The 23,723-nt window shown below is 44.4% G+C and overlaps 1 protein-coding gene across 1 annotated transcript; it reads left to right on the forward strand.

The window, feature by feature from the left end:
* The first annotated feature begins 10,836 nt into the window (after positions 1-10,836).
* LOC103186968 (nuclear factor NF-kappa-B p105 subunit-like) lies at positions 10,837-21,514 on the forward strand. The gene is made up of 14 exons (XM_007906263.2): positions 10,837-10,909; positions 11,687-11,777; positions 12,338-12,378; positions 13,165-13,263; positions 14,627-14,775; positions 15,212-15,378; positions 16,363-16,521; positions 17,415-17,519; positions 18,118-18,209; positions 19,369-19,507; positions 19,837-19,956; positions 20,250-20,348; positions 20,783-20,879; positions 21,358-21,514. Exons 2-14 carry the CDS (start codon positions 11,687-11,689, stop codon positions 21,374-21,376), a joined length of 1,377 nt encoding a protein of 458 aa, XP_007904454.1. The 5' UTR covers positions 10,837-10,909; the 3' UTR covers positions 21,377-21,514.
* Positions 21,515-23,723: the final 2,209 nt, after the last annotated feature.

The following is a 23,723-nucleotide window of genomic DNA, read 5'->3' on the forward strand; positions in this document are numbered from 1 at the left end:
GATGGATAGAGGGAAGGATGGAGGGATGAATAGAGGGAAGGATGGAAGGATGGAGGGATGGATAGAGGGAAGGATGGAGGGATGGAAGGATGGAGGGATGGATAGAGGGAAGGATGGAGGGATGGAAGGATGGAGGGATGGAGGGATGGAGGGAGGGAGGGATGGAGGGATGAATAGAGGGATGGATGGAGGGATGGAAGGATGGAGGGATGGAGGGAGGGATGATGTGGTTGGAATGGGGTATTATTGCTTCTCTCCTTTGCAAAATCCAGAACAGTTGTGCTCAGCCCCGGCAGCTCTGTGCTGTGCTCAGAGAGACTGAGAGCAACACTCACACACACTCACACACACAGAGAATGGAGAGAGAGCACAGAGGGGAAGCGCCTGCGCCTGCGCGCCGGGGGAGCGAGAGCGCCACAGTGTAGCGGGAGGGGGCGGGCGGGCCCGCCACACGCGCTATATTCACTGACTGACTCGCACGCAACTGGTTTGTCGCGCGGCGGCCGCCCGGGAACACGCGCGCGCGGCTCAGTGCGAAACCCGTCTCCCAGTGCGGACGCCCGCCCCGCCTCCCGCCCCGCCCCCCAGCGCCAGCCCCGCCCCCAGCGCCAGCCCCGCCCCCCGCCCCCGCGCATGCGCGCGATCGCACGTCTCGGCCGGTCGGCGGGTCGGGCCGACGCGGCGGCGGCGGTGAGGCAGCGGGAAGTCCACCGCGCGGCTCGGCGGGAGGGCGGGAGGGAGGGAGCTGAGGAGAGAGAGAGAGAGAAAGGGGGAAGCTGAGGGGGGGGGGGGGGAGAGAGGGAAGGACGGGGATGGCTGCCCCGAGGTGTCCTTCCTCTTCCTCCTCCCATCATCATCACCGTCGTCAACGGTCACAGGCAAGTGAGAGGCACCGCGCACGCGCACTGGTACTGTCCCCTCACTGACTGCAGCTCTGTCACTGTGTGTGACTGTCACTGTCAGTGTGTGACTGTCACTCAGTGTGTGTGACTGTCACTGTCAGTGTGTGTGACTGTCACTGTCTCTGTGTGTGACTGTCACTGTCAGTGTGTGTGTGACTGTCAGTGTGTGTGTGACTGTCACTGTCAGTGTGTGTGACTGTCACTCAGTGTGTGTGTGACTGTCACTGTGTGTGTGACTGTCACTGTGTGTGTGACTGTCAGTGTGTGTGTGACTCACTGTCAGTGTGTGACTGTCACTGTCAGTGTGTGTGTGACTGTCACTCAGTGTGTGTGTGACTGTCACTGTGTGTGTGACTGTCACTGTCAGTGTGTGTGACTGTCACTGTGTGTGTGACTGTCACTGTCAGTGTGTGTGTGACTGTCACTGTCAGTGTGTGTGACTGTCAGTGTGTGTGTGACTGTCAGTGTGTGTGTGAGTGACTGTCAGTGAGTGTGTGTGTATGTGACTGTCAGTGTGTGTGTGACTGTCACTGTTAGTGTGTGTGACTGTCACTCAGTGTGTGTGTGACTGTCACTGTCAGTGTGTGTGTGACTGTCACTGTCAGTGTGTGTGTGACTGTCACTGTCAGTGTGTGTGTGACTGTCACTGTCAGTGTGTGTGTGACTGTCACTGTCAGTGTGTGTGTGACTGTCACTGTCAGTGTGTGTGTGACTGTCACTGTCAGTGTGTGTGTGACTGTCACTGTCAGTGTGTGTGTGACTGTCACTGTCAGTGTGTGTGTGACTGTCACTGTCAGTGTGTGTGTGACTGTCACTGTCAGTGTGTGTGTGACTGTCACTGTCAGTGTGTGTGACTGTCACTGTCAGTGTGTGTGACTGTCAGTGTGTGTGTGACTGTCAGTGTGTGTGTGACTGTCACTGTCAGTGTGTGTGTGACTGTCACTGTTAGTGTGTGTGACTGTCACTCAGTGTATGTGTGACTGTCACTGTCAGTGTGTGTGTGACTGTCACTGTCAGTGTGTGTGTGACTGTCACTGTCAGTGTGTGTGTGACTGTCACTGTCAGTGTGTGTGTGACTGTCACTGTCAGTGTGTGTGTGACTGTCACTGTCAGTGTGTGTGACTGTCAGTGTGTGTGTGACTGTCAGTGTGTGTGTGACTGTCACTCAGTGTGTGTGCGACTGTCACTGTCAGTGTGTGTGTGACTGTCACTGTTAGTGTGTGTGACTGTCACTCAGTGTGTGTGACTGTCACTCAGTGTGTGTGACTGTCACTCAGTGTGTGTGACTCAATGTGTGTGTGTGTGTGACATCACTGACAGCCATACAAACACATTGACAGTGACAATCTCACTCACACACGGTGACAGTGACAGACCTGCTGACACACAGCGAGACACCAACAGTAACAGACACATTGGCATAGAGACACAGAGTCCACGGGTTAACAGATTTACCAGAGAATGTAAAAAAAAATTTGTATATAAAAAAATTTAACCTGAAGAAGGCAGTGTCCCTGCCGGCCAGGATTTTGTTTCCTGAACATTTTCTTTTCTCTCTCTCAGGTTTCACCCGCAATAAAAGGATGAGTGTGATCTGTTTTTCTTATGTTTTTCTTCCAGACAGGGCAAAACCTTGGGCAAGTTTCCTTACTCCACACAGAGCCTAATAATAATCGCTCCAAAACCACAAACAATAATAAATTGGTCATTTTCAATCTACGACTGTTTGTGGGACATTGCTGTGCGCAATTGGCTGCCGCGTTCGCCCACAAATATACAGTCAATTCACTTTACGGTGTGTTCTGTGAAGCGCTTTGGGACGTCCTCCCGATGTGAAAAGCGCTATATCAAATGCAAGGATTATTATTATTATGGATTTAATAATATTCCTCATGGTAGCTTTGAAATAAAGCTAATTTTGAATAAATTATCCTACACGATTTCATGAACAGGAATAGGAACAGGTGCTAAATGTCAAATCATTGATGCACTTCAGTGATTTTTTTAACATCTGCTATTTCATTCTGTGAAGCAGTAACAGCCCATAAGAACATAAGAATTTGCTACGCCTTCCAGTTCGCCTTCCACCATCCTGGCAGTCGCATGACACATGTCGTGTCCCAAACTGTACATTGTATAGGCACACAGTGACAGTCACGCATGCACTTACAGTCACACACACAGTTATCACACAATAAAAGTGTAGCAGTTATCACTTGGTGCCAAAGCTTTAGCACTACTCCCACATTTTAAAATCAGCAGTAGATTATAATCACATGGAGGGTTTCCCATATTTATGCATCTTAGTCCTGTAGCTCAGTGGTTAGAGCATTCGCCTCACAAGCGAGAGACCCGGGTTCGATTCCAGGCAGGGCCAAATGTTGGGCAAGTTTCCTTAGTCCACATGCCTCTGTTTATCTAGCAGTAAGTGGGAACCCAGTTGTTAAGTCTTGGTGGATCGCTTTTCCGGGGGTAATAATCCCTCCAAAAAAATACTATTAATAATTTGTCACTCAATCCATGACTGTGGGACACTGCTATGTGCAATTGGCTGTCGTGTTTGCGCACAGAATGTACAATCAATACACTATACAGTATATTCTGTGAAGCACTTTGAGACGTCTCAAAGACATGATAAGGTGCTACATCAAATGCAAGGATTATTATAACGGCTAACCATGAGACACGACCATAATGCCTATTGTTAAACTTAGTTATTCCCTACACAAGTGCTGAATAATCTGCACTTCCAGCCAACAATCAGGACATTTACTGGCAAGTGGGCAATAATAACTCTTTTTCCTCTTGAATAGTACAGTAAAGTCCTGATAACTCGACCCTGGCTTAACTTGTCACTATCACTTAAGTCAGCGTGATCCAACGGGATGGGGGGAGAAAGAGGAGTTAGAGTATGTGTTTGAGAGAGTGGTAAGAAAGAGGTGGGGGGAGTGGTGAGAAAGGGAGTAGAGAGAGAGTGAGAGGGGGAGAGAAGGAACAGAGGGGGATTGAGAAAGAGTTTGAGGGGATCGAGAGAGTGTGGAGTGAGAGTAATTGAAAGAGGGAGAGGAAGAGAAGGGGGATGTGGAGTGTGGGAGGGAAGAGAGTGAGACAGAAAGTGTGAGAAGTAGAGAGAGCGTGTGGGTGAGAGGGAGTAGAGAGAGTGATCAAGGGGGAGAGAAAGGAGAATTGAGGGCAGTGTTTCGTGGTTCACTGTCAGGACAGACGATCAGAACTTCCCGAAGACGAACACCGAGTGACATGCCGTGCAGTTTCCTCACAAAAAAAGTTCCCTCTTTCCCCATTGAAAAACTCCTACATCCTTCATTCTATTTCCCTCCAGACCCTACCTCTGCAGCCTCCCGAACTGACCATTCCCTTTGCCCAACAAACACCAGCTTGTTTTGCCCCCACTCTGGAGTTCCATTCTTGGAATCCCTCCGGCTCCCTCCCTCCCCTCTGTCAAAAGCACATCAAGACCTAACACTTTGACCACGCTTTTGGTTATCTTTCCCCCTCCCCATCCCACCTCTCGGCTCCCACCTACAGCTCAGGTGCCCAGTCGACAGTGTGTCAAGATGTCCTTCCAACATAAAAAAAGGTGCTGTGTAAATGTTGTTGTGTTTCTGGAAAGGAAATGCAAAATGTTGTTTATGCGGCTAGCAGACTTGTCTCAAATAGGGAATCCAGCCCAGGGCGGCCAACAGGTTGGACCACCCTGACTTAAGTCATCACGTTGTCTATATCCTGGCTGCATTTATTTATGTATTTATACATATACCTAACTCGCCCTTTTCACTTGGAATAATGAGTCATTAGGAGTTTACTATACTCTAAAAGTAATTAATAAAAGAAAGTTGAAACCAATGAAGAAACATAGACTTTGTAAATTTAACACCTTTTGAGCATTTTGAGATTTTAAGTAAATATTGTTTTGTTCCATGGATTGTGGCCACATCATCCATCAGCAACGATGGAGTATTCTGCACCAATTTGCCACAGCAGTATCCCACAGAGAGCCAACATAATGACCTATTTGGGCAGAAACAGGTGAAACTTCCTTAGAGTCACACACACACACTGACACACACTCAACACAGTATCTTTAACGTCCACCTGAACAGACAAATGGGACCTCGGTGTGAAGCCTCATACAAAAGATGGCACCTCTGACAATGCAGCACTCCCCCAGCACCCCACTGGCGTGTCAGCCTAGATCAAGAACTCAAAAGTCCAGACAAGGAATTAGAACCCGCAATCTACTGGCTCAGAGCCAGGGGTCCTATCAACTGAGCCATCTATAATAGCATGAAAATGTAATTAAAGTGTACAGCAAACCAATATGGAAATAGAAATGGTAGCTGGATTGCTAGGAAGCCATGCAAAGGGGTGTGAGATGTGTAAATCAGTGTAAATTAATATATACACAAATCTTAAAGGAAAGAAAATAGGACAGAACTTTTATTGGGCAAGAATGCACAGCTTGAGGAATTACGCAATGCTGGAAGTTGTAAAATTAAGTTGCTTGCAGCAATAGGTATTTTCCTGTTATCACATGAATGACAGAGAAGTGAAGTCTGTCAGGTTGTCTGTAGATGAAACGTCAGGCTCCATGATTTCACAAACCTGTTTTCAGTGGCCTGTTGAGGTACGAAGCAGTTTCAGGCAAAGTAGATAAGGGAACGAACTAACCAAGTGAGTTACTGAGACATTTACATTATTCAAAAAGTTCTATTAAATGATTGATTTTGAAGAAAATCGAAGTGCAAGTGTTGGTTTTGAACCATTTTGAGGACATGATATATTGTGTTCTGCGTTTAAAATACAGAACAAGTGCAGTACAGTGCTTTGTTCCCCTTTGCTTGGTCAGATTCTCAGAGTTGTTATCCTACATGAAGGGTACTATATAAATGCAAGTTGGTGGTGTACAAAGCAGACCTAAGCCCGGCTTCATTGGAAACGATACTGTATTCAGTATTGTGGCTGCGTTAATGTAATGTGAGGCTCATTGTGCGGATGGATTGAAGCTCCAACACAAGATGGAGAGAGGGCACGAAAGCTACACAACTCGGCCATCCACTGTGACATTAGCGGTTCCGTTGCTGGAAGCAAAGAAACAATAGTTCTGGACACAGTAATGTCACAGTAATAGGTCGTGTTGGAGTACGGAGAACTATGCCATCTGTTGCCTCACTGAGAAAGTCTCCAGATGCCGATAACAGAATTAGCTGAGTTGTGTGAACATTACATTTCACATCAAGCACACAAGTAAATTCCAGAACCTACAACTTTTGGACTACTTTCATTTGTGGCACAATTCTCAAGTTACAGTCCCATTATATTTATTTAGGTATTTATCTACCAATCTAGGGCACAGGGTATGGTAAGGGGGGGGGGGGGGGGGCAGGGTACCCAGGAGCATCGTAAAGGAATCTGCAAGTGTTCTTTCCTATTTGGGTTTCTTTGGCAGGAAAGATGGAGGAGCCGCCAAGATGAATCAGCAGGATAGAAATGTGCTGCATTAAAGGATGAAATGAAATCAGAAATGTGATGCCTCTGAAATTTGTTCCATCTTCACAGTATGACTTGTGCCTCATTTGTTAATGCGAGTGATTTATCACCATCATTTTAAGTCTTTAAGCTAAAGTCAGCAACATTTACGCAATCAGAGAGAAGATCGAAACAATTTTCTTGATCGAAACCATGTAATAAAGTAGTAACATGGAAAAAAATCCACCCCACCCCTCAATGGGATTTTCTTTTGACTGACTTTTTTTGGAAAGGTTTATTGTGTAAATTATTTTTTGAGAAAAAATTACAGGTTTGTCATTATTTCCCTTTAATACACAGTGCTGGCAAAAATCATACAATTTGATCAAAAGAGCCTTCAGCTTTCAGTATCTTTAATGAGACCCAGTAACAATGATAAGCTTCTGAAATCAGAATAAAACTGCTTCCTTATGTGAATTCTACAAATAAAACATTTTGGCATAAATCCCCAGGCTGGTATTTGTAATATATATATATATATATATATGCTGCGTTTCACCCACAAAATATATTCTGAAGTACTTTGAGATGTAATAAGGTGCTATATCAAATGCAAGGATTATTATTACTATATATATGTTGTAACACATGTTAAAAATCACTGATCTAGTTATGACATATCTCTATGGGTCAATGGCGTATAGTAAACCGTGGAATATTTTTATCCTACATTTAAGATGTACACATCGGTTCAGATAATAATAATAATAATAATAATAATAATAATATGACCTTGTTGGGTGGGCTGCAATTTACAGAAAACTGTTTCGATGGGACAAGATGGGTATCGGATTCAAGGATTATTATTTAGCCCACTTAAATACAAAACCTCATAAATAATATATTCTAATAGAGTTTGAGACTCATTAAATTTTCGAAAAGTTTGAAAAATCATTACCATTATTAGGCCAGTTCCTAAAGCGTGAAATATAAAGTGAATAGTCTTCAATTTAGATGGATGAAATAACAGTGTCTTGACGTTAGTACATTGTTTCTGCAATAACTTGGATTACTGTTTTTTATTGCGATATTAAACATTTTGAATTATCTAACAATTACCATATATTTTTATATTCACTTTTACCGATTTCAATTTGTTTGACATAAATCACTTTCGAATAATTTTCTTCAAACTCAAATACGTCTTTCACATTGTTGCCTGAAGTTGATCATTACGAAAAAAAATACTGTGATCAATTTTTAATTTCTTCATTATTTGGCCCATTGGTTAGATACGTGTGTTTAATTTAGGCAGCAAAACTTTAAATAAAATATCAAAACGAGCTCCACTGATTGATGGGTAATTGGGCTACGTGCATTGACACAGAGTCATCCAAACCAAGATTGGCAGATTTGATCGCTCGACGGTGCTGACTTAACCCACGGTTAGACAGGACACATGGTCTTCAACTGTCTTCTGTCTCCTGACCAGGCAACACAAAAATGACATCATTTCTGATCCCGTGTTATCTATCGGGACCCTATTGTGTGGGTGAACACGGCAGCCAGTTTGCACACAGCAATGTCTCACAAACAGCCTTAACCAATTGACCAATGACCAAGTTATCTAGTGGATCATCAGCCAACCCCCTTCTCTTTTCAAATAGTGCCAATGGGGTCTTTAACATCTACCTGAACAAGACACAGACGGGATCTCGGTTTAACATCTCAACTGAAGGACGGAGCCTCCAACAATGTAACAACCTTCCCCCCCCACAGCACTGCACTGGACGGCCAGTCTGGACTGTGAGCTCCGTCTCCCTTATTTTCATCATGTGACTTAATGGTTTGTCTTCCACAAACTTTTACAATATCACAAGCTTCTGTATCAATCACGAATTGTGCGAACAACAGGAAACCCAGAGCAGACCCCTGTGGAAACTCACTAATAAGCACACGGCACAGTTCAGCAGGTGAAGCCCTTTATTATCCAGAAGATGAAAGAGATTACACTTTGGTTCCTTCTAGAAATATTTCTCAGAATGATCCCCGTGGATAATGCCCTCATTAGCTGCTGGTTATAAGCATTGGGATTAGAATTCCGAGACACATTGCGGCAACATCTATTGCTGAGTCTATTGGGGTGTGCACAAGACATTGCTTTTGCATTAACCAGCAAGAACTTGCAATTAAGCCGTAGTTACTGCGTACCGACAAATAAGGACTCACGCTTACACAGCGTAGTTGCGCTTAAAGAAGTCTCGGCAACAGGAAAAGGCGCAATATCAAATGCAACGGTTATTATTAAGGATTATTATTATAATAATAATAATAATAATAATCCTTGCATTTGATGTAGCGCTTTTCACGTCGGAAGGACGTCCCAAAGCGCTTCACAGAACACACTGTAAAGTGAATTGACTGTATATTTGTGGGCGGACGCGGCAGCCAATTGCGCACAGCAATGTCCCACAAACAGTCATAGATTGAAAATGACTAATTTTATTATTGTTTTTGGTTTTGGAGGGATTATTATTAGGTGTGTGGAGTAAGGAAACTTGCCCAAGGTGTCGCCCTCTGCCTGGAATTGAACTCAGGTCTTTCACTTGCAAAGCGAGTGCTCTAACCACTGAGCTACAGGACTCCAAATTATATCCTGTGGAATGCTTTGAGACATCTTCTCATCCTGAAATATCAATCACAAGAATGACTGATGTTTTTTTATGGAGCTAATAATTCCTTGAATCATACTTGGCATTCTCTGAGCCTCTCTCATGGCAGCCAATGAATTGGAAGAGTGAGGAAAATACTTTTGTCTCAAAGCTGTCCTTATTCTCATTCCTTATTCGTAGACCAGTGCTCGATATCACGCCTAAACAATAAGTTTTACTCCGTGAGAATATCAAGAGGTTTTACGCTGACTTTGCATCTCTTGTGAATACACTTCAAAATTCATTCGGCACGTTTCTGTGATGTTTTCCTTAATTTGCCATGAAATAAAAATTGCTGAATCACTCTGATCTGATTGGAATTATTTTGAGTGGGAAGGGTTGCCAAAAGGGAAAACCATTTGGGAGATTGGATCATCTTTAATTCGTTTCAGTCACGCTCTGAATTTCAAACGTGGCAGTGTCAAGGCGAGAGATCGTTTTACTTGTACACTTCTATATATGCACTTAGATATTAATCCTTGCATTCGATATAGCGTCTTGTCACGTTTCAAAGCGCTTCACAGAATATACTGTATATTTTGTGGGCGAAACGATTAGATAGCACAATTAGATACACACCTTCTTACACACATATACACAAAATTATGTAAGCACTGTTCTATATATATATAGTACACATATATATCAAATGCAAGTATTATATAATAAACTGACATGTTCAGCCTACAATCTGGTTTAGGCACCGTGACTTATGATCAGCACTAGATGGCACTATTACAGACACACAGACAGTGATCACCAGTGAACGCACCAGTGAACACACCAACTCACCACTTGCTCCCACAAGACAGAAGTTCAGACAGACAGCAGAGCAAGTTGCAAGGAGACATTCGTAATAGAAAAGCAGGGAATATCTGAATAAAACCCAATTTCTACCACTTATTACACAGTCACTGCACTTTACAGTAAATCCCGTGAAGCGCTTTGAGAGGTTTTGACGAAGTGAAAAGGCATTGTATCAAATGCAAGGATTATTATTCTCCCATTCGATGTCCTGGCCGACAATCCCCCGGATATAAAATCGCTCGTTCGCTTAATGGTTTTATTTGCCAGACTGTGCTATGCGTAAATTGGCTATCACATTTGCCCACATAATACACAGTCACAACACTTTACAGAAATCCTGTGAAGAGGTCCTCCCTGAGGTGTATCAAATATAAGGATTATTATTATTACTTTCGAGAAAGTCGAGTTTACTTATTTTTGTTATTGAAGCATCAAAACACATTGTACAATAACAGTACAGTCAGCCACACATTTCAACCGAGTGCAATGGAGCAAGGGAGGGGGAGAGAGAGAGAATTAATTTGCTTAACAGAAGATAACATTGTCCACGTGACGAAAGTTGTGTGAGGCAGAGAGCGAGTTGAATGCTTTGCAATCGACCAGCTCTTCACACTCGCATCGAACCCTGATTCAGGCGTTTCCGGGTGGGCCAGAGGCACGGTTTAAAAGGTAAGGTCCTGACGTATTAACTTAACGAGCACAGGGTAAGGAGCCTCCTGAGGAAAACGCACGACATCAAACCAAATGTGTGTCTCACGTGGCTTATAATCTAAAATCTGCAATTTTTTAAAAATGTCCCCGAAACAGATTGCAAGCAAGCGCCGATTGATAAATGAAGAAATAAATCAGCCTTCGCCCTCGATCCAGGTGGCTTTCACGTCGGGAGGATGTCTCGAAACACTTTGCACGATTTCACCTGCATAGGGTGATGTAGTGACTGTGTGTTTTGCAGGCGAGCTCAGCAGACAATTTGCACACATTTACGGACGTCCTGGCAGACAGGTAAGGCAAAGGTGTTCGTGCTTTGGTTGGATGTTGCCATGTGCGTTCGTTCTAACTTGTTGCTAGAATTTTGAGTACAGGCGAGAGTTTAATATGCAATTGACTGCTGTCCTTGTCCTGTAATAGAGACCTTTTTACTGCCTGGTGTAAAGGGCCCTCCAGTGTGACAGGAAGTGATGGTCGCATTATTCTCCGTGCATTTCGGGATCCAAAGCCTTGGCAGAAATACGGACACTACTGGGCCACTAACCACCCGATTATCGGGGGATCCATTACTGACAGACACCAATAAGCCATTTAATCTCTGCTGCCAGGTGTCAGGTTTCGGAATGGTGGCCCTGTTGTGTGTGTGTGCGTGAGGGGGGTTTCACTTCTGCTTTATAACTGCCTTGCAAATGCTATACACTAAAAAATACCTAAAAGAAGTAACCAAATTCGTAAGCCCAAAGATGCCGATGACAAAGGTTTTTTCTTCCTCCTCTTTAGTTGTAAGGTTTTATAATACAGTAAACCTTGTGTAAGTCGTATCAGTTGTGATCATATATTTAATACAGACTTGGGCAGATGTACGACTTGGACAATTATACTAAGTTTCACACACAAAATATTCAGTTAATTCATTTTGCAGTATATTCTGTGAAGGGTTTTGAAACGTCTCGAAGACGTGATACAGTGCTATATCAAATGCAAGGATTATTATTATATACAATTTATACAGATCGTACATATGCAAGATTTACTGTAGTAATAATAATTCATTCCTGTGTTGTTTTGTAGATGGACAGGATGAATCACTATAACAATATGGACATAGACTTTGGACTCAGCTGTCAGGATCTCACCTACTCATGTGGCTCATCACACTTCAGTAAGGGACTCGTGAGCTTGCTATTAGCATTCGGACTGGCTTTGGCTTCAAAACTACCTTAACTTGTCATTACCACTTAAATCATCACATTGTCAATATCCTGCTGCATTATCTATGCATTTATACATATGTGTCTAACACGCCACTCGTACAATTCAGCACTCCCAGGGAAAAGGGCTCAGTGACGAGTTATCAGGAGTGGTGAGTTAGGTGTATGTATAAATACATAAATAAATGTGACCAGCTTGATGACTTATGTAGTAGTATTAAGTGGTTCTAATAATCCTACATATTGTGCATCAGAATGCTTTAATGTATGTAAAAGGCATTGGAATATATCAAGACCACCTAGTCCGAGCCTAATCCCAACCTTGTCTACCCATTGTAAAGCACTCTGAGACATTCCCCCTTTCTGAAGGGCGTTCAGTAAATGCAAGTTGTTGCCATCATCGTTGTTGTTTCTTCCCAATTGTTCTTTTTTCTCAAAGAAACTCCGGTGTCATTTTGTGCCCACAGTGAACGATCACAACTGTCCTAACTGTATTTTTTTCCATTCTCAGCGTGCGAACCCTACATTGAAATCATCGAACAGCCCAGACAGGTAAAACAAAACAAAAACCACAAACAAGATTTGTTTTGTTTTCATTAGAAATATTTTGTTGGTCAGCTGGGTGCCTGACACATGCGGAAACCCACCAGCGTGCTTAAGAGTATCCAAACCAAGCTGAGAATTTAATGCATCCCACCTACACGTGGAAATATCAGAGATACAGTTGATTGTCGGAATGGTATGCACACTCGCTCCCTGGAGGAATGCAACTATGATAACACATACTGCCACGAATAATCCTTGCCTTAGATACAGAGCCTCAGCACGTCCTCGAGACTTCTCAAAACACTTCACGGGATTTTTGACTGCAAAGTGTAGTGACTGTGTATTTGTAGGTGAACACATAGATAAGGAACATTGATTCATTGATTCATTGATAACAAATCAAGTCTTATCTTGATCCACATTGCGATTATACCGTGAATCACCATTACTCTTGCTTAAGTGATGTTTGGTTTGGAGTCTAAAACCCAGCGATGGGTTTCCATGTGTGTCAGACGCCCGGTCAACCAAAAATCTAACAAGGAGTCAAATAATGTTGCCAATTTTAGCCAGGAAGGGGATGCAGGGAGGGGAAGGGTTAGGAATATTAATATTTGTGCTTTTATAAGGATACTTTGCGACCTTAGGTGTCATGTAGCTGAAATTCTATGCAGTGAAACTGAAAGATGGCAAATTTGGACAATAGGGAACGATCAATATAAAGGAGAGGCTGAAATGTTCTGTTCTCCACTGAGAGATCAAGTCTTCACCAACCTTTTCCTTTTTCTTTTGAAGCGAGGCTTTCGTTTCCGCTACGGGTGTGAGGGGCCATCACACGGAGGTTTGCCAGGTGTCTCCAGCGAGAGGAGCAAGAAAACCTATCCTACAGTGAAGGTATGTGATACCAGCCGACATGATGATGGCAGGATAATAATAATAACAACTAATAATAATCCTTGCATTTGACACAGGGCCTTTTACATCACAAGGATGTCTCAGAGAGCTTCACAGAATTCACTGTAAACTTTAAGCGTAGTAACTGTTTGGTCAGGCAGGACACCAGGAGAGAGAAATAGCATCTTTAACATCCATCTGAACAGACACAGACAGAACCTTGGTTCAATGTCTCATTGTCCAGGCACAAATATACAGTCAATTCACTTTACAGTATATCCTGTGAAGAACTTTGGGATGTCCCGAAGACGTGATAAGGCGCTGCATCAAATGCAAGGATTATTATTATTTATTATCCGAAATTCATCGCCTCTGACAATGCAGCTCTTTCACACCCCTCCCCCCCCGAACCCCCAGGATTGCATCAGACTGAGAGCTCCAACACCGAGATCAAGTGCGAACCGACTGAGACTGCAACATTTTCACTTCTGCTTTCAGAAACGCCAGACTTTTGTTTTTCTCTGCACTTCATCTCAATCATTAACTGTAAGCGTGTCGTATTACGGTCACACTTCAGAAGGATGTGTTTAATTGCCGCTTGACTGGGTGCACTGGCACCCAATAATGCGATGTGTTGTGAGGTTGACATGGCAATAACGGACAGGACACACCATGCAGTGAGACAGAATGCACAGTCCTGAGACTAGTCACACTGGTTAACTCATCTGATCAGACACTCTACATTCAGTCTTGATTAAAGAATAAAACGAGAGAGGAGAAATAGAAAATAGAAGAGAAATAGAAAAAAAGAGAGAAAGAGAGAGAGATAAAGTGATAATTTTATGCCACTTGGATAAAATACCATCTAGACCGTTGACTAGAACATGTGTGCTCAAGCAACGCTTACAGAGGTGAACTTGTTCAGCTGTTTTGCACAACTTGGTACAGATGGAGAACGGCTATTGTTCTTCATATCTGGGCCAGTCTGTAACATTTCCTGGGGCAACGGACACCTGGGTGAATCACTGAGGCTTTAATCACCCTAAATAAACAGGAACTGCGGTGTGGATAGCATTTCCAGCCGGTTCGTTAAGGGTTGCTGTCACTGTATTTTGTAGGCGAAACGCAGCAGCCGATTTGCATGCAGCAATGTCCCTCCCACAAGCAGCTTGGGATGAGTGACCAACCTCATCTGGAGGATTGTTGGCCAGGGATTTTGATATCCTGTTGATTCGGTTACCAACAGGGGTTATCTCTATTCACCCAAAGTTTATGACTGTTGACCCTGTTAACATGCAGCGCAGAGCAGAGCGATGATATTTTTCGGTGTTTTTTCCAAACCTCGGCCTGTGCTGCATTGCAGATTCACAACTACACGGGACCGGCCAAAATCGTTGTGCAACTGGTGACCATTGATGAGCCGGCGCTTCTCCACGTGCACAGCCTGGTGGGCCGGCAGTGCGGGGGAGGGACCTGCGTGGTCAGAATCGATTCTGAAGACATGACGGCCAGGTGGGAAATGTGGAGTCCTGTAGCGTAGCGGTTAGCGCACTCGCGAGGCTAGCGAGAGGACCCGGGTTCGATCCCCGGACGGGGTGAAACTTTAGGCAAGTTTCCTTACTCCGCACCCCTCTGTTTACCCAGCGGTAAATAGGAACCCGGTTGTTAGTCGATTGGCGGATCGCTTTCCGGGAGTAATAATCCCTTCAAAAAAATGGTCACTCAATCCATGAGACAACAACAACAACATAACAACTTGCATTTATATAGTACCCTTCACCACAGGATAGTTTCCCAGAGCGCTCGACTGTTTGCGGGACATTGCTGTGTGCAATTGTCTGCTATGTTTCGCCCGCAAAATACACAATCAATTCACCTTACGCTTGCATAGAGCGGTGACACTGACTCCCCCGGTTCCAATGCTGATCCTTTTCCCCTCTCCGGTTAGCTTTCCCAACCTCGGGATCCTTCATGTCCCGAAGAAGGAAGTGGCAACAATCATCGAGGATCAGCTGGTCAGGGCCTGGAGCTTGGAGAGCCAGGACGGACAGGAGTCACCACAGGACAGAAACAGTGGAAACCCAACAGCATCTTCATCACAGAAACAGCTACGCAGTGAGTTGAGAACATTGAGTTTTATGTTCATCGACACTGAACAGGCAGCTCCTGTTACTGTTATAATACAATACCATTACAACAACAGCAAATAACACCAACAAATTGCAGTTATCTAGCACCCTTCACATCAGGAGGACATCCCAAGGCGCTGGACAGACAGAGTTTCGGACCCGAGCTGAGGGTCGGGATCAAGGAGAGTGGAGGCCGGGGGTGGATGCAGGGAGATTGAAAGCACGGTCAAAAAGGAGAGTCTTGAGATGGACCTTGAAGGAGGCAAGGGAGGGGGCGAGGCAGAGGGACTGTGGTATGAGACAGTGGCAAAGCTGGGCGATTTTGTGAAGATGGGGTAAGGCAGTTGAGGGGCTGTACAATGCTCCCAAATTGCAGGCTAAGGTCAGTGAAGGGGTGGAGGGCAGGGGAGATGGAGAAGGGAAGAACCGCTTATAGCGCCTTTCAGGTCGGTGGGATGTCTCAAACAGCACAACACGACCTTTCGGGGGAGAAGTTGGACCTTTTGTGTGAAGTGGACAGATACTCACTTGTCTTTGGTAATCATTGGATTCTCCTTTAGGAGTAAACGGACAATTGATTGACGAGGAGCCGATGAAAAGAAGGACAGGGAGTACAAAAGGACACTCGTAGTGGGACAAAGTGTGTGCTTTAGAGTGGTGTATTCTTGAGAGTTTGGAAAGACAAAAAAACTACTAACACACCTTTGATTTGGATTGAGTTAAATTACAGCAATGACATAGCCTAGTTTATTGATTTCCAACTCCAGGATTCACAGCATTGTCTGTCCAGTGTAGAGTCCAATTCACGAAGGCCAATCAGTGCCAAATCTTGTCCTACTTTATAATCACAGACCCTGCCCCCCCACACCCCCCCACATGCACCACAGATAACCACCCACACCTCTTATTCAGTGAGGAGAGCAGCAGATTGATGGTCATATTAACCTTTTTGTGTGTGTAATGAATACAGACGAAGACAGAGAGAAAATCCATATAAATGCTCAGAAACAGGCTAAGTGTATGGATCTCAGTGTCGTCCGCCTCATGTTCACTCCGTATCTCCTGGGAAACGATGACAAGCTCATGTGCAGACTCAGCCCGGCAATATCGGATCCCATATATGACAGCAGTGAGTGCTTTTATACCGAGCGTGCGGTTAAACTACAGTAAAGGAAATCAGACTGGGGTGGGGGGGATGAGGGGAAATGTGGAGTCCTGTAGCGTAATGGTCAGCACACTCACCTCACAAGTGAGAGGACCCAGGTTCGATTACCAGGCGAGGCAAAACCTGAGGCATGTTTTCTTTTACACACAGCTCTGTTTACCTAGAGGTTAGTAGGTTGATTGGAGGATCACTCCAAACCACTTCACAGACTGTAAAGTGAAGTAACTGTATATTTTGTGGCGAAACGTGGCAGCCAAATGCGCACAGCAGTGTGTCACAAACAGTTGTGGATTTAGTGACCGAATTATTATTGAGTGATTTTTTTTTGAGGAATTATTATCCCCAGAAAAGCGATCCGCCAATCAACTAACAACTGGGTTCCCACTTACTGCTAGTTAAATAGAGGCGTGTGGAGTAAGGAAACTTGCCTAACATTTCACCTTGGTGGGAATAGAACCGAGGTCTCTCGCTTGTGAGGTGAATGCTCTGACCACTGAGCTACAGGACTCCACCTGTAATAATTTGTTCACTAAATCCACGACTGTTTGTGGGACACTTGCTGCGCTCAATTGACTGTTGAATAAACGAGAGCCAACTGAGGTATTGAGAATAGGAATTGTTGAGAATTAAGATTTCAATTTAACGTTGAAGCATTCGGTAATCTAAATACTTACCTAGACAACAACGACAAGTAGCATGTATATAGCACCCTTCACGTGGGATAAGGTCTCGAAGTTTGGTTGTGGTGAGAATGTGGGTGGCGGAGTTTTAGATTTGCCGGAGTTTAAGGTGCGGATTTTTCAATTGACGACAGAAGAAGATCACTGAATGCTCTGCTTTCCTTTGCTATTTGCTAGAGGCACCCAATGCATCGAGCCTGAGGATAGTTAGAATGGCGAGGACAGCGGGCAGTGTCGTGGGTGGAGATGAAGTCTTTCTGCTGTGCGATAAAGTCCAGAAAGGTGAACAATCTCAACTCAGTGGTATCTTCAGCCCTTGGCAGCTTTCACGTTTGACTGAATTTCTCCACATGCAACAAGCTTCAAATGTACAGGGTGTCCACAAAGTCCTCTTGCCCCCAAAACAGCTATACGAGACTACAGAGGAGCTAAAACAAGCTGTCAGAGATGTATTTCATCTCCTCACTCCATCCATGTTACGGAAGATGGTGCACTGAACATGGTGACGGATCATTATCTGCCATGAAAATTATGGCGCTCACACACTCACACGTCCTCTGAACATCTAAGTAGTCAGACACTTGTACCGAATACTATTAAGTACTTTAAATACAATTATCATCATTCTTCCATTTGTTTCAGTTGTTGGTCAGTGCACTGTGTGTAAAAAAAACACATGGGGCTAACAGGACTTTGTGAACACCCTGTAGATTAAAATAGCCGATTTCCGACAATTAATTAAGATGAGGAAATGCTGTGGGTGTTCCCAGATTCTCGAAGCTCTTCGAGCGAGCTGGGAGAGTGAGAATAGTAAAAAACTAAACGAGCAACTCACGATTGAAGCAGAATTCGCCGAGTCACGTGAAATCTCTCTCCTCAGACGACGTCCAGGTCCGATTCTATGAAGAAGATGGAAATGGCCAAATGTGGGAGGCGTTTGGAAAATTTAGTCCCACAGATGTTCACCGACAGGTAGAGATTTAAATGCTATTCAGTCACCCTCCTACCCCACCCTCCTTGGCCTCCATCCCTCCTGATCCCAACCCCCAGCACGGCTGCAAATCCTTGGTTGTTCAGCACCTTGGGATGTCCTTCTGACGTGAAAGGGGCTGTATAAATGTCATCTGTGGTTGTTATTCCCCACCTTTCCACCACCTTCCACCTTCCATTCGCAGGCTAGAAAATAGAATCATAAAATCATGGAATACTACAGCACTGAAGGAGTACATTCGGCCCATCGTGCCTGTGCCAGCACTTTGGAAGAGCTACCCAATTAGTCCCACTCCCCCACTCTTTCCCCTCATCCTTGCAATTTTTCCCTTTTCAAGCACCTATCTAATTCCCTTTTGAAAGTTGTTATTGAATCTGTTTCCACTGACCCTTTCAGGCAGTGCATTCCAGACCATAACAAGTCTCTGTGTAAAATAACTTCTCAGCCCCTCTGGGTCTTTTGCCAATTATCTTAAATCTTTATGCCCTGGTTACTGACTCACCTGCCAGTGGAAACAGTTTCTCCCTATCTACTCTATCAAAACCTCTCATCATTTTGAACACCTCTATTAAATCTCCCCTTAACCTTCTCTGCTCTAAGAAGAACAATCGCAGCTTTCTAGTCTCTCCACAGAACTAACAACCCTCATCTCTGGTGCCATCCTCGTAAATCTCCTCTGCACCCTCTTGATATCCTCCCTAAAGCATGGTGTCCAGAATTGGCCGCAAAATAGGCCGCAGTTTGTGACACAGCGCCTTGACAATGGTCTGACAAAATGTAACGGGTGGAGGCGTTTATACCTCACCCTTCATGCAGGGCAGCGTCTCGGAGGACTTCACAATGACGGGGTGGGACACCGAGCAGTTTAGTTATTTTAGTTAATGTTATTTACATTATATTGTGTTATACTATTATATTATTATTAGTCATTTTAACCCCTTAACATTTTAAGCGCTCCAGGACACCACCCTGCATGAAGGGTGCTGTATGATTGCAAGTTGTGGTTGTATTAATTCCCCAGCGTCTTTAACAGGAACTGTATTCTTCCTCTGATAAGGTTACGGGTCTTCTATTGTTTTGGTTGCATTCGCGCCCCGCTTTCCTTTTCAAATAAGCCTAACAATCTCCGCCTTGTCTCAGTTCGCTATAGTTTTCAGGACGCCAAAATATTACGACGTTCACATCGCGAAACCCGTCTCGGTTTTCGTCCAGCTGCGGAGACGTTCAGACGGTGAAAGCAGCGAATCTACTCCCTTCATATACTACCCCAGTACACAGGGTAACTCAGCTACGATCAATCTATTTTTTCATCGACTATCGCAGACTGCGGTTCTTGAATAAGTGATGAACACTATGTACAGTATTTATGATGTTTCACGCAAGTTCATTCATTTCCAGATTACTGTGTCTGAATAATGCATCCGCGCTCATAAAGGTTTTACTGTTTTTGTTGCGTATGAAATGTTCATTCCTCCCATTTATGGTTTCCGTTAACCTGCAACCTGCAACCTCTCCCTGTGGTGACTGTCAATATTCCTTTAATTATAATAATTAATAATAAGAATCAACGAGTTAATCAAATTACTCCCGTCACTGTCTTCTTTTAAGACAAGGATCCGATTCAGAAGAAATGGCAGAAGGTTCCTCCAGATTTCCCGAATGATTTTAAGGGATTTGAGGACACAGCAGCAGAGCGAAGGGGAGTTTACAGCGACGGTCTGGGCAGTGGTGAGTAATAAGAAGTCTTGCATTTAATACAGCGCCTTATCTCGCCAGGAGGACGTCTCGCAGGATTTTACTATGAAGTGGAGCAACTGTGGGTTTTGAAACCAGGTTAAGGAACGCTCTTGAAGGAATACCATTTGTTATAATAATAGTAATAATAATAATAATCCTTGCATTTGATATCGCGCCTTATCACATCTTTGAGACATCTCAAAGCGCTTCACAGAATATACTGTAAAGTGAATCGACTGCATATTTTGTTATAGCCTTGCCCCTGTAATTGCTTTTGGTTTCAGAACATTCCAGAAGCGTACAATCACCAGTCTCCGGCTTATCGAACCACGAAGGCTGCGGCATTTTGTTTGGGGTCGGAAACAGCGACTTGTCCTCGCCAGGTAAATAGCGCAGTGAGACGCGCGGTACAGAATATTTTTAATCAACGACCATATGTCAAAAGATTACTGTAAAGTGGAGTGACTGTGTATTTTGTAGGCGAACGTGGCAGCCCCATTTGCGCACAACAAACAGCCACAAAGTGAGTGACCGATTTTTATTCGGGCGATTGTCAGGACACCGGGAGACAGAAACTCCCTTCTCTTTTCCACCGGCGCAGCGGGATCTTTGATGCCCGCCTGAACAGGACACAGACGAGTAGCGAGGTTCAACACCTCATCAGAAGGACGGTCTTTCCGACGATGCAGCCCCTCCCCCCAGCACAGCGTTGTTGGAAGTCTCATTCAGACGGGATCTTCCATTGGAATCTCGCTGTGCGCTTTATCTGCTGGTTGGCAGTTTTCTGTGATCAATGATAAACTGAACTATTTTCCAGCTGCAGATTTATCGAGTTATTTCACCACTGGGGAAGTGAGAAGGGTAACGGCTGCCCATAACTACAGGATCGGAAACCAAGGCATCCGACGTAATGTGTAAGTGTTCCTGACCGACTTCAAAGCTTCTATCTCAGTGATGTCTCAGTCCAGGCAAATGTAGGAAGAAGATCAATAAAATATGATGCTCCATAATTTATGATGAGGTTAAAAGATAATATATTTTAGGTCTCATTATTAAAGTGTTGTGTAACTTACAACCAGAAATGGTCTGTGGCTGAAATCTGCTGACCGGCCAATAATAATAATAATCCCAGCGTTTCATATAGTGCCTTATCTCATCGTTGAGACGTCGCAATGTGCTTCACAGTGGCAGCCACTTCACTGTAAAGTGGATTGACTTGTGTATGTTGTGGGCGAAACGGACCTGAAACATTGGAAAAGCAACAACGACAGCAGGATAGCGAGCCAGAGCGCTTAAGATTATTAAATGGAACCGACCGAATGACTGAGACTGACTGTGCTGTTGTGCTCTTTCCCCTCTCACGACTCTTGTGTTATGAATGTTGTTCCTCAGCGAATGCTCTGCATATTGATGGCGGGAGAACTCGCACGTTTCGGCACTGAACTGCCTGAACCTCGCTGCTCGTGTTCTTCACGCCAAGAATTCTCGCCGTTTATTTTAATACCAAAAATTCTCTGAATAAAGAATTATTTTTGATCAAGCCTTGTGTGTTTGACGCCAGTTATCGGGAGACTGTTCATTGCAACGTTGAGAGCAGAGTGTATATTTCTTTGATCGGCCGGGGGTGGGGGGGGGGTGTCTGACACTTGCGGAAACCCATCACAACGCTTGAAGAGTATTCAAACCAGACTGAGAGTTCTGCATATGTATTCCACCTACACACGGAAATTTCCCTGGGTCTGCAATGGAATATGCACTCACAAGGCAAGGCTTGGGGGTGATGGGTAGAGTCAAACCTTTAAACCCATAGCATGGCTCCTTCTAATTGGATGACCCCCAAAATGAGAACAGCAACTAGCATTTTGAAGGGAATAGAACGGATACAATAGGAAAATTAGTTTCTCCCTCTATTTGAAAAACAAATCGGGATTTAATTTGCTGTGATTTCTTTACTCCAGTCTTCAGGCAGCGTTCTGTGTATGAGCTTTATCTGTGTTTTGTGACACGAGGCATTATACACCACGTTATAATACGTTATTATACACCACTGAACTCTGATTGAAACATCTGTGCCTCTGTCCACCCAATCACAGTCAGAGATGCTTTTAGAATGTATGACATTAAAAATCTCTATTACGGCACGTTACACAGTACAGCACAGTAATAATGGGAACAAAAGGCTTAATTCCGGGAATCATTTTTGAAATGGCTAATTAAACACGTTGCCTGACTTTGGAAGGAAGGAACCTTTTTTCTTGTGCGCTGGTTGAAGCAACAGCTCCATAATTTATCAGTCTCTTTCAGTCCTTTATTGGCTGTAATCCAATGGGCAAAACTGCCAAACAGATCAGAACCCACACAATACAACCCACAAGCCCTGTTAGTTACATTTGACCTGTGGACAGGGCAAAGAGGAGAGACTACTGACAGTACTTTCTATATCAGTATCTCGGAGAAACAAACAAAAATACTTCCAAAAAATATGTCTTATCACTGAATACAGAACATCTCTTCTGCGCAGTTTCACTGCTGGAAAATTCCGAGTTCAGAGATACATTGAAAAATTCCTACAACAACAACTTGCATTAATATAACGCCCCTCACACAGGGCAGGGTCCCAGCGCGCATGAGGGGGAGGGGTTGACCGTAGGCGCGGTCAAATAAGAAGGTCTTCAGGCCCGACCTGAAGATGGGGAAGGAGGGGCAAGGCAGGGGGATAGAGGAAGAATTTTCCAGAGTTTCGGGGCATAGTGGCTGAAAGCACGGCCATCAATGGTGGAACAGAGGACACGAGGGACGTGCAGAAGTCGAGCGGAGGCAGTGGGTTGGGGGGTAAGCTGGTTGGAGAGATAGGGAGGTGCTAGGACATGAAGGGATTTGAAAACGAGTGTCAGGATCTTAAAATCGATCCATTCGGTGATAGGGAGCCAGTGTAGCCTGACTAGAACTGGTGTGATGGGCTACAGAGTTTAGTAAGGGTGAGTATGTGGGTGGCAGAGTTTGGGATCCTGTGCATGGTGGAGCTGGGGAGATCAGCAAAGAGGGTATTTTAAAACTCGAGTCAGGAGATGACGAACGTATGGACGAGTGTTTCGGCTGCATCTGGGGTAAGGTACGGTAGGAGGCGGGCAATGTGGCAGAGATGGAGGAAGGTGGTCCTGGTCAGGGACCGGATATGGGGAAGGAAAGACAGCTGTGGGTCGAACCACACTGGTTCAGTAAGTCAGAGGGATAAGCCGGGGAGAATGAAGAGGTCAGAGACACAGGATAGAAGACGTTGATGGGAGCCAATGAGCATGACTTCCGTCCTGTCAACGTTGAGTTATAGGAAGTTTTTGCTCATCCAGGCCCTGATGTCCTACCAGGTTCCAGTCCACAATTCTGTTTTTATTCAGACAGAAAAGGACAAAAGTTTAGAGTTGCGAAAGTATAATTTCAGGAAAGACATCAAGAATTCTTTCTTTACTCAGAGAGTAATTAACAACTGGAATAGGTTTGCCAGGAAGGGTGGTTGAGGCCAGGAAACTGCGACTCATTAAAACATTTTTTGATGCTGGGATGGAAGGATGATCGGTTGGGTGTTCTGGAGGAATGATGAGATTAAATGGGCCAAAGGGTATTTTTCATCTGAAAATTTCATCTGATCTTGTGATCAACCAACATTTGCAAAATGTCCTGCTTTGTTCAGCTTTCTCTGCATATCGCGATCCTGACACCTGCCAAGCTCATCCTTTCAGGGCTCAGCCGGACCTCAGCTT

Source organism: Callorhinchus milii, unplaced genomic scaffold (genome assembly GCF_018977255.1).
Source record: "Callorhinchus milii isolate IMCB2004 unplaced genomic scaffold, IMCB_Cmil_1.0 Scaffold13, whole genome shotgun sequence".
Taxonomy (NCBI): Eukaryota; Metazoa; Chordata; class Chondrichthyes; order Chimaeriformes; family Callorhinchidae; genus Callorhinchus; species Callorhinchus milii.

Coding starts and splice junctions, on each gene's coding strand:
- LOC103186968 (XM_007906263.2), top strand. CDS start 11,687: ATGGACAGGATGAATCACTATAACAATATGGACATAGACTTTGGACTC. Junction 17,520..18,117: donor GTGCGATAAAGTCCAGAAAG/GTGAACAATCTC, acceptor CTCTCTCCTCAG/ACGACGTCCAGGTCCGATTC. Junction 19,957..20,249: donor CAGCGACGGTCTGGGCAGTG/GTGAGTAATAAG, acceptor TTTTGGTTTCAG/AACATTCCAGAAGCGTACAA.